We start from the raw sequence: 11,934 nt of genomic DNA on the forward strand, positions 1-11,934 counted from the left end.
TTTCCATAATCTAGTCTAAATATTATTATGGTAGGTACAACAAATCTCTAAAACTCTCATGGAGTACGTAAGGGGGTGTATTAGATTAGAATTTTAAAAGACTTTTTTGAGATAAAAATTCTTATAGAATTTAAAAGACTATTCAAAATTGGAGAGACTTTAAAGACTTTTTTAAAAGAGTTTTTTTACAATCAAGATTTCATAAGATTGGATTTTAAAGAATTTTAATAGAATTTATAAGATTTGAAAGAACAATATGGATTTATAAGATTTTAAAAAACCATATAATTTCTAACAAATATTCAAAATTACAAGAGTCAATAAAAAAAGTTAACAAAGAAATGCAAAGATATTAATAAAAAAAGTAAAACGTAATATAATTTTCTCAATTAGTAAAATTCATGATAAATTTTCGTTTGGAATTTTTTGCAATTGATTGTAAACCTTGGAGTTTTTGTTCTACGTGATGAGAGTTTTCTAACTATATATTATATGCATGTTTTTATTGAGTATTCCAAGAAAATTTTGAATCTGAATTTCTGTGTTTTATTACATAAAAGTTTAGAAAATTTCTCAAATTATTTTCAATCGATACATTAAAATCTTAAATTGCTTTGGAGGTTTTGAAAAATAAGTTTTTAGTGATCTGTTGACACAAAAATTATTTGAAATCGTTTCTATGTAACGAAAGAATTTCATTCGTAAATGTATTATTATGAAACATAAGGTTCATATTATGAAAGTTTCAATCTTTCTTTAAATCGATCTTGTTTCATTGATGTAAAATTAAAATTGGTTTGGGATTTTTGTTACCCTATTGTTTTCCACTATTTTATGTTGTTTTTAATACAAAAATCATACATTTTCATACCAAGAAAAATCATGACCAATAGCTTGAAAAATCGTTTTTGAACTTTCAAAAATTGCTCCAAAATCTGTTGTTTTTTAGATGAATTTTAAAATCTTGTTGGGTTGTTATTTTTGGATTATTTTATGATGAAAATCGCTCAAAAATATGTTGTTTTTGAGCTTTGATGAAACTCCCATGGCAGAACTCGGTTTCGAGTGGGTCGACCCACTAAAGGAAGAAGCAAAAACTGCAATAGAGAAATCTCAAGAAGTCCTAGGGGTTAGGGTGAGATTGTGAGAAAGACATCTTATTTATATTTCTCACTAAAAAATCTCACAAAATCCACATCAATAGAAAATCCATTAAAATCGTAAGATTTTTGAATACCGCAAGATTGTTTTTCCTTTGTTTAAAATCCTGATTGAATACCATCGGATTTGGACAGACTCTAAAATAATCTTTTAAAATCCTAATCGAATACTACATGACTTATTTCCAATCCTTTAAAATCCTAATTGAATACCAATGGATTTTTTTTGTCTAAAAATAATCCATTAAAATCCTTTGAAATCTCAATCCAATACACTCCCTGACTCCCTGTATTTGAGTAGATTATTCTAGAAATTGGGTTAAATTATTTCTAATATATTTGGACCAAATAATACTAAGTCAATGGATCAAAATCGAATTTAATACTCAACGAGTTGTTGCCCAATGCCAGGGGTCTTATTGGACGATACTTTTATTTGACTGAGCTCTAAGCTAAAGTTGGACATCCCTCACTATTTAGGATTGTCTAACATAATACTAATAGGCTCTCTGAACCAATATTAAGAGGGCCCGAGGCAAAGCTAACATTGCCAGAGACCTAGTAAGGTACCATTATCGCACACATTCTTAAAGATTGGGGAATATGTCCAATGGCTTGAAATCTTGAATGAAGAACGGTTAGTTCTTCCGTTGATTAACATAGAATCATTGATCTCCAATAGGACCTCGGGTCATGCATGCAATCAAGGCCTTATTCATTAGAGATGGCATTTTCTTTTTTCTTGAGTATGTTCAAAGCTTGCAATCTGGGGAACTGAGATTCCTGACTCAGCAAAAACATGTTTAAAATTCAAGACACTGGTGATAAACTTCTTTTTCTTTTTCCCTCTACAAGAACAGCGAAGAAAGAAAACAAGTACAACTATATAAGAAAGCCACCAGAAAAAGATAAAGATTAAAACATCTTTTTCATGTGAATTTAATCTTTTTTTTATAAAGGACACAAAGTGCCTTTGATGCATATTGAGAAAGGAAAAAATTACTCTTATGCTTTATCTCCAATAAACCCATCAAAACCTGTAATACTCTTCTTCTTTTTTATAAATAGTGGATCCCACCACACGTGTGTTTATAACATGAGAGATATTCTCTCATAATTGAGAAATAGCACAAACATAACTACAAAACATAAGTGTCTTTTTGAAATATATGAAAAATCTTAGTCATTCGTTAATAGATCTCTACGATCAATAATTAATTAAAATGATTATTTTCTCTTGTTCTTTTTATGAACCTTATCATTAAAATCGTGGCCGATAAGATTGTCTCCTAGCCACAAGGATTAAATTATTGATGTAGTAATAAAGTTATTCCTACTTAGGCAAAGCCATGTTGACGTAGCCACTGTTCCAAACCGGTTGAGCATACATGCATGGTTGCGCAAATCTAAATATTTCGTGCTATGCTAAACAAATGTGGTCACAATAGGTAAAACATGTCGAGCTAGGTCAAACAAAGTGAATTATGTTCTACTTCTAAGAAGATAATGAGATATAATATGAAGATTATTAAACTTGCCATTATCACGCTAAATAAATGTAGAACATTTAGAACGGTCCATCGTTGGACTAAACAAATATAGAACAATGATTAACTTCATGATTAGATCTTGTACCTAAGATACTTTTATTGAAGATATATTAAATTTGGGATGTACAAGTATAAACATCTTTTAGTTCTCAATCTGATGCAAGAAGTTATCTAGACACACAAAAATTATCAGTTGAAAAAAAAAAAAAATAGAACTTGTTTCCAAAAAAGAATTGCTTCTATCTACGAGCTGTACCTACTGCAATAGATTACTTCTCTGTAATTACTCAATCAAAATCTTATGCTTCAGAAAATTGTATGCGAAATCATGCAAACAAATTCGTTACACAGGTTTGATACCCGACAATGCAATGGTTGCTAATATGAGAACCGTCAATAGCAACTTCTAACAAAAATATGTTTTGCATGAAATTGAACGCCAAGTTGCTTCTTCAAGCACAATGTTGGGGATCCCAAATTAGTTGCATAAGCAATTAGTGTGGTCTTTATAAGATCTTGAGCACTCTCACCTTTTGAGCTAGCTTTGGTGATCTCAAGTTTCTTACATTGGTGCTTTCATTGAGAGGTAAGGACATGAAAAAGGTTACTTATAAGCTAGATTAAGGTGTCTTTGGACACTGAATACTGATAAGTGGGTGAAACAGCCCTAAAAGGGGAAAAGGGTTACCGTCAGATCAATATCGGTAAAGTGAAAGCAACTGTCATCAGTCTTAAAAGAGGTGGCAATGTTAGGGATCCCACATTGGTTGCATAAGCAATTAGTGTGGCCTTCATAAAGCTTTGGTCACTTTCATTCTTTGAGCTAGCTTTTGAAGTGACGATCTCAAAATTCCTTACACACAATTACAAGTTGAAATTCAGTTTTTTTTTTCTGTTTGATCCTAATAGATCAAGATTGTTATTGGATTTGTGAATCAGGTGGATACCGCAGGTGAAGACAGATCATTGTCCACAAACAAGAAGCCGGAGATAGAGTGTGTTTTGTATTTATATGCGACAAAGTGATAGCTAAGGTTGGCAAAACGGGCCAACCCGACTCGACTCGGCCCAACCCATGCAACCCGAAAAAAACGAGTCGGGTTAGGGTTGGCTCGAAAAAAAAATGAGCCAGAAAATCCAACCCGACTCGACTCGGCCTAACCCGCATGCAACTCGAAAAAAACGAGTCGGGTTAGGGTTGGCTCGAAGAAAAAAAAATGAGCCAAAAAATCCAACTTAACTCGACCCGAGTCGGGTTAGCGTTGGCTCAAAAATATTGCTCGTGGATTGGCTTGAAAAAATAGCTCGCGAGTTGGTTCGAAAATTGGCTCGCGGGTTGGCTCGTTTTCAGCCTATTTAAATGAACCTATAGTATTAATGCACCAGCTATGTGGCTTCCATCAGCTTAAAGAAAGGGTTACAAAATGAGAAATAAAAGCAAAATATTCTAGTTTTGAATTTTCTTCACAATAAATTTGCACCAGCATCAAGAAACAATCATAACCACTTGCTACCAAGTGGATAAGATATTTGAACCAAACAGAGCCAGCACAGTCTAACAATATGAAAATGACAAGGATGTGAGAAGATTAGAAACTTAGGTTTAGAGAAGGAAAAAAGACGATGACAATATATATGAATTTTGTATATTATATTTTGTATTTAAAAAAAAAAAAAAAAAAACTCAACCAACAAACTGGCTCGTTTGACATACGGATTGACTCGTTTTTTTTCGAACTGACTCGGGTTAAGTTGACTCGAGTTGGCAGCTCATTTTTGTCAACCCAATCCGGCTCATTTTTGACAAATTATGAGCCAACCCGATGGGTTGACTCGTTTTTGCCAACCCGATGAGTTGACTCGGTTTTGCCAACCCTAGTGATAGCAAATAAGGATTAGAGTTCTAAAGAGAATGTCTGTGAAGCTTAACCCTCTATTTATAGAGAAATTTTACTTAAAGATAGGTAGTACCCAATTTTGCCTAACTGGACAAGAGGTACATAATACGATCCAGAACATTTTCTATTCTTGAAATGCATTTGTCTCGCCTATGATCCAGAATTAGAAAACTATATTCATTCAAATAAAACTTAAAATGGTTAAAATTCCAAAAAAAAAAAAAAAAAATTAGAAAGGACACTTGTTCAGCAATGACCTAAACACCAAAATGGTAGGCAAACTGAATGGGGAGGTAGGGAGAGGTGGAGGGTAGAGATTCAACAGAAAGAACTGCAAAATTTGTAACCATGAACCCAAAGCTATTTTGGTCAGTCTTGCATTTTCAGGAAGGACTGAAAAATCATCATTCTCATCTTCTTTTCTTTTTCTTTTTTGTATAGTAAAGATGATCTTGGAACAAAATCAATGATGGTCCTGGTGGTATCTTTTCCCCAAAACTTGGTTCAATGCAACTTAGTTTGCCACTTTTTCCTCAATTCTTGTGTCTTATTGCTTGAGCCTGAAGATTTTGGTTATCTTCCAAGAGCCTGTCATATTCCAGTAGTAGATCTGCAGCTTGCTTTTGGAGGGAAGTAACATGAGCTTCAGCAGTTTCAACTCTTTTGTCCTTCTCTTCACATTCCACCATCACCTTTTTCAAACTTTGTGAAATACTTGAAATTTGTTCCTTCAGCTGCTTTATCTCCTTGGAAGCGTTCTCTTCCTTTTCTTTAAGCTCGACCTTTTCTTTCTTAAGGCTTTCCAGTTCTTCTTTAGAAGCTCCCACATTACTCCTTAAATTAACAAGCTTTTGGAGATAATGATGCAAACGATCAATTATGAATCCAAGGAATAATGCAAAACCTGCAAGATCAAATTAACTCCTTTAACACAAGATAATCTAGCTTTAATATAAGTGTTGAATAATGCAGAAAATGAGAGACATATGATGCAATCCGCGAATCTAAATAGTAAAGAGGAGATTCTGTTATATAGACAGACTATAACACTTATACATTAAAAGATACACAATGTGCAACTTCATCCCTCACAACTATGTAGCCTATTACAATATTACATGTTTTTCAACAATAAGAAACATGTGTTGATTCTTCCCTAGATTGATAGCAAACAGATAGAATATACTACCAGTTGCTGCCCTTGCTAATTTCTACTCTCTTGTCCAAGGTAGAAAAGCCTTGCATTCCCCCAGCTATAAATAATGGAACACACGCACACAACAAAAAATAAATAAATAAATAAAAGCCTGATTCCTTTATATCTTTCCCCCAGTAGAAGAACCATTGTTACCACCCAAAAGCCTTTGTTCAAGTGACAGAAAGTCCCTTTGGGAATTGCTTGATCCTGGGATTGAATCCCACTGAGGTCGCTTTACCTCCACTTTAGCCTACCCTACGTCTTCCCATACCAAGTCTAAGACCTCCTGTATAAAAACAATTAAAAAGCTTGTTCCCCAAAGTAATATTCACTGATGTAACAGCACCTAGAAAACCAGCTTTCCCTCCATTTTCCACTGCTGTACCCCTTTGTATCACACGAAAATGATGTTTCACTCCACACATTATAACGTTAAGGAATGCTTTAGTTGCAGGAATAGGACAGCTTAAGGAAGGTTAAAATATTAAACTTTGTACGTACTTGGTTGTTGGGAAACAAAGCAGAAGCCAAGAAAATGGGAATTTGTCAGCTATTGTAAGGTTTAATCGAGGATTCAGCTGCAAGAGAAGTTTGTGGTCAAGCCCAAAGTAATAACTTAGGGTTGTCTTTGAGACCAAAGGAAGGAAATCAAACATCAGATTGGACCACCCAGAAAAAGAAAATAGGTCTTCTAACTATAAATAGTAACATTCAGGTTTTAATTGATTAGGAGTAATTAGTAGATTGATGCATTAACATTGGTAACTGAAAGACCAAGCAGAATAAAGAACATAGGTTTACCAGAGGTTCAAACTGAACAAACTCCAGAAAAAAATATATATATACAGTCACATTACTGAACAGTTAATTAGAGAATAAACTTGCTGAATAGAATACTAGTGATGATCAAGCAAAATAGAACATCACAACATCTACCAAAATAGATAAAACATCACAACAGCAAATATAATTTCCAGTAGTATTCCTATAATATTTGGTCTACGCTTGAAAAACTAACGACAACGAAATATAAGCTGGTCCAGCAACTTCAACGTCATAACAATCCAAATATATTAATTAAACCTAATATCACCAATACAATGTTGAAGTGAAAGCATAAATCAAAACTATATTCTATCGATGTTATTATGCTTCAATTATTTATAATCCTCGCTGCCCCGCATTGGCATTAAAAACACATAACTAAGGGAGATTATAAGGGAAAGAATAAGCTATCTAGGAACAAATATAAGCAATTTAAATGAGAATAAATGCAAAAAATTTAAAGAGTATTCTCAAATTTACATATGGAAATAGTACACATTTTTAGATAATTATATCTCCAACTACTTAACTAGATTTAGGTTGATAAGAACTGTATCAGTAGCTACTTGATGAAAAGACACACAAGAGGAATTGGCCAAAGAAAACTTCTGGATATTCTGTATTTTATATGAAAAAAGAAAGACAAGTACACTGTTGAATTCATGTAAAAGGAAAGACGGTGAAGAATATGAACAAGAAAAGCTCCAAGTACAAAAATGGGAACCATTAATCAACTCTAAAAGAAGAAAATAATATCAGCACTTTCGACAAAAGCTCTAAGTACGAAAAAAAGGGAATCAACTCTAAAAGAAGAAAATAATATCAGCACTTTTGAGAGGTTTTGTTCTCTCCCAAGCCCAAAATGCCCAAACTCCAACCTCCCCTTCTGAACCTCTTTTCTCTCTATTTATGCAATGTGCCTTTGTAATCATGCCTTTGGTGATTCATTACTAACAGAATTGTGCAGCATATTCCCTCCTAACGGTTTTGCTGCTGAGTCAGCCTTTGTGAGGTAGCTACTGATGTTATTCTGAATGCAGACCTTGCCTTTAAAACTCCTCCTAAAATATTCTTTACAGGGTGGTGATATATCATAGGTCGTATATCTCTAATAAGAAGCATATTCACTAGGTGAACACTAGTGTGCTTACTAATAGCTGTTTCCTCTGTAGGAAATAGGCTTTCAACAAAGCTACTTCAAGGAAGGACCATGAACACTTCAAGTCAGATGCTGACACGACACTTCAAAATACATATGGATTCATGAAATGCTTTACGACAAAGCATTCAGCAATTGTTGCTTCTGCTCAGTAAGACCTGGCAACAACCAAACATGCCACCAATGCAGCCAACAAGTTACCATGTTTATCACTCACTCAATCACACTAACTAAACCATCAGATCAACAACTGACAAAACCACCTTGGTGATATCACCTCCCCCTTATCAGAAAGACAAACAACCTTCAGCATACTTTCTCCACCACCACTACTGTCAAAACTGCTCCCATTTCTACATCATCACACCAACAATCATGATACAAGCACTGCTGATAAATAAAACTTAAAACATAAAACTACTGGATAACACAAAAAAGAGAGGATAATATTAGCTGACAATTTGAAAACAGATCCGTTCCTTATCCTTATATCCAGTTCAACATTTCCCAAATAAGAAAATCAAACTTCAATATTTGGAAAATACACACACAAACTCTTTCCATGCTGCACTTAATTGTTGTATTGCAATGTCAGCATGCGAATCATTGTCATTCCATACAGAAGCTTGGCTGACGTATCATGTTCTATAATGCTCATTACCTTGTTGATAGTTCTTGATTATTAATTTTCAACACATGATCAACATTAAATACACGCACATAATAACATACATCCAATACACACAATAATAATGGTATCAGATACAGAAAGCAGTAAAAGATGAGAATTAACCGGGCATGGTGGTATACTGACAGATAAAAGCATAATGGGGTTTAAAAGGGACCCTGCACAGCTACACTTGATATAAATTTTTAAAATTTCACCAAGAAAGTAATGCATTAATTTTTATGCACAACGTCATTATTTATGGCAGCAATTCATTCTAAAGAAATTCACTAAAGATCAAATAAATTCTAACTAAAAACATTTCAAAATTAGGCATAATAAAGAAAGGTACAAACTCTTTTTCTGACTTTCAATGTAGAAGTACAACAATCAAGAACATATTTTATACTGACATCCAAATTCAAGCATATAATCCATTCACATGTAATTCCATTTTCAGATAAGTACACAAAATGTTAACCAGCTACTCTTTCTTTTTTCAAACTAAAGGGTGAATGTTACTAATAAAATATGTGCTTATTCTCAACAAAAGTGAAGTAACTCTACAAGCTGTTTGAAATTCCAGTAACCAATTCTGTTCATACTAAAGAATAATCAATACTAAAGAATAATATTAATTATTCAGCACTCATTTCTCGTGGAGTCACATCATTAGCACAAAAAAATTATTAATAATTAAAGTTAAAGAATGAAGTCATGACTCATTAACATAATGAACATATAACTACGCTATAAAGGCATGTGTGATCAAAATCAACTACAAACCAATCAACAAAGATGGAAAATTCATTAATATGGGCTACTAGCCATTTGCGCATATAATGCATATGGAATACCTTGAGCACTAAATTAGAAAATTAATTGACACTATGCTGATTAGTAAGTCCAAAAGGAACTTTCTATGTGTCAATTTTTAATAGTAAATTACTTATGAACAGTATCCCTTTTGAGTTTATTATTGGCTTGAGAATGTTAAATACACGTATATAGTTTTCTTAAACAAGTCCAATACCAGAGCACCAAATCTTTCAACATTCAGATGCCTTAATCATACGGCTCTACAAATAAAAATAACAAATTTGACCATTTCATCCATTAACTTGACACATCACAATAGAGAAAGATACCATCACTATATATAGATACCATTTCATTCATCAACATACCAATTCTTGGCAGAATCACAAAACATTCCAGTTTACCAAACAACATCCTTTTCAAGAATTAACGCAAGCACCTTGCAGGCTTTACCTAGTTTCAATTCTTAACAATTCCTGTAAAAATCTCATTCCATGAAAACAAGTCTCTTTCTGATGTTCTTCAAACAAACCCCTTTCGAGATTAAACTTTCTGCTCCAGAAGACCTAGATATCATGGCAATGTACTAGACAAAGCTTCAAGAAGGCATGGTGTTGAAGGACACAAAGAGCCCAATCAGGTCAAGCCTTGTACAATTGAAGCTCTGCATTGGTTCATTTGGTTGGCTCAAGCAACAGCAGCTAGAGGAGGAGCAAGTAGATAAAGTTTATGAATTTTGAAATTCCACCTATTTGGGCTGGATTTCAGACTCCTTATTTACCCCATTAAGATCTTTGGTATTTGTCAATTCTTTGATTGTTTATCCAACCATAAAAAATTACAACACCTTCTAAAAATTCTTTATCCAAACACAACCTCAGTATCTATACACATGCTTTCCTTGCATGACAAAAGATAATAAACAAAAACCACAGAACTACAACACATTCAAACTATGAAGCACCGATACGCGTTTTCGATACGTTATTCGATGATACAGGATGTAGATTACCAAACAATACGTTTCCGATACGCGTATCCGATACGTTGGAAAAAAAAATTAAGGAGTATCGGTGCTTCTTAGCATTCAAACACACTTTTTTCTTACTCAATGAATAAGCGTTGGTGTCAACTACATTTCCTGTCTAAAATTGAAACAAATGGGTAAGCACAGAAATGTATCAAACAACATTTAAATTCAAAGACTAGACAAAAATATGGGCACCCTTCTTCACCCGAAGGCCAAACACAAGACGTGTCACGCAAAACATTCACAACAACACCTCCACACAACATTTGCAAGTTAAGTTAATTTTGTATTAACAGCCCCCGAACAAATAAAAAACACATAACCAGTTTTTTTTTTTTAAAAAAAAAAATAATCAAAATAGAGAGATGATACAAATGACACAGAAGAAAAGAAAAGAGTAGGAACATACCCATCAGTGAAGCCTCAAGCAAGTGAGTCCTCCAAAGAACTTGATCCATTGGTGACATAGTACCAAGCTTAGCACCTTTGTTCTGGATCTTGACAATGCTCATAAGGCTTGAAAGGAGAATCACAGACATGGTACCAGCAATGGTTTTCACTGTAGCAGGACCCTTCCCCATCTTAATCTGATCCAGAGTCTTCATCACAAGATCTCTCAATGGCCCAATCTTCACCAACAAAAGGAATGCCATAACACTCTCCGCGAAAAGCACCAAGAACAACAATTGAATCATCCTTCTTTTTGCTCCCAAAAACAGATACCCACTTCACTGAAATTGCCAAAAGTCCCTTCTTTCTTCAAGAAGATAAATGGAATCCACCCCACAAATATACTTGCATTCTTCAAGAAGCAAAGTATCCAAAGCTACCCTTGTACTTAACCATAATAAGAACAACCCTCCTCACACTACACACACCCTTTTGTCATTTTGCTGAAACTGAAACAGAAACTGAAATAAGAACAAAAATCCACATGAATACGCAACCAAAAATTGATATCCAGCCAAAACAAAAATAAAAAAATAAAAAGAATAAAAAAAATTGAACCTTTGCAGTTACAGGGAAAGTTCAAAACTTCTCTTTGAAAAACCTGGGTGTTCTTCCATTAATTCTGATTAGTTGGAAGTAATCACTGTATTTAGCATAAAGTAGTAAGATGGAAGCTTTTCTGGAAAAAGCCCTTAACCCTTTTTTTTAGTAACCTGTGTCCTGTGCTGCTCAAAATTAATAGAAGAGTTTCGGGTTTTGGATTAGTGAGTAGAGTGGGTTGGTTACACTTGGTTTGGGTATAAAATGGATTTGCTTTATTGAAGGCATAAAAAAGATCATGAAATTGAAACGTAAAGGAATGGGTGTGTGAGTGTGTCACTGTCAAAAAGTGAAGCATGGCATAAGAAGCGAATTCAAGGATAGAAATAATGATTTTTATTTTTAACTTTCATATATAATGTTTTAATTCAATCCAATAGCATATGATATCTGATTGTGTAAATTATTTCATGTTAATGATTGGGAAATATGTGTATTATTTTAAAGAATATAAAATTGTGTCATTTTAAGTGAGAGAAAAAGATAAATCATGAAAGAGAGTGGAGGAAAAAAGTTTAAAAAATGTGAGTCTCACATCTTTACGAGAGTGAAAGAATATAAATACACATTTCTCCCTA

The 11,934-nt window shown here is 33.7% G+C and overlaps 1 protein-coding gene across 2 annotated transcripts; it reads right to left on the reverse strand.

Annotated features, from left to right (window-relative positions):
- Positions 1-4,726: 4,726 nt before the first annotated feature.
- LOC133284426 (uncharacterized) lies at positions 4,727-11,628 on the reverse strand. 2 transcript variants are annotated; one of them, XM_061481435.1, is made up of 3 exons: positions 11,315-11,628; positions 10,716-11,205; positions 4,727-5,512 (listed from the first exon to the last, which is right to left on the reverse strand). In XM_061481435.1, the coding sequence occupies exons 2-3, from the start codon at positions 10,999-11,001 to the stop codon at positions 5,142-5,144; spliced, it is 657 nt and encodes a 218-aa protein (XP_061337419.1). In that variant the 5' UTR covers positions 11,002-11,205; positions 11,315-11,628; the 3' UTR covers positions 4,727-5,141. The 2 variants fall into 2 exon arrangements, with proteins under 2 accessions (XP_061337419.1, XP_061337418.1); XM_061481434.1 differs by having other exon boundaries at positions 10,716-11,217.
- Between the last annotated feature and the right edge of the window lie 306 nt (positions 11,629-11,934).

This window comes from Gastrolobium bilobum, unplaced genomic scaffold (genome assembly GCF_033153095.1).
Source record: "Gastrolobium bilobum isolate Gb01-03AN ecotype WA unplaced genomic scaffold, APGP_CSIRO_Gbil_v1 utg44293, whole genome shotgun sequence".
NCBI classification, from domain to species: Eukaryota; Viridiplantae; Streptophyta; class Magnoliopsida; order Fabales; family Fabaceae; genus Gastrolobium; species Gastrolobium bilobum.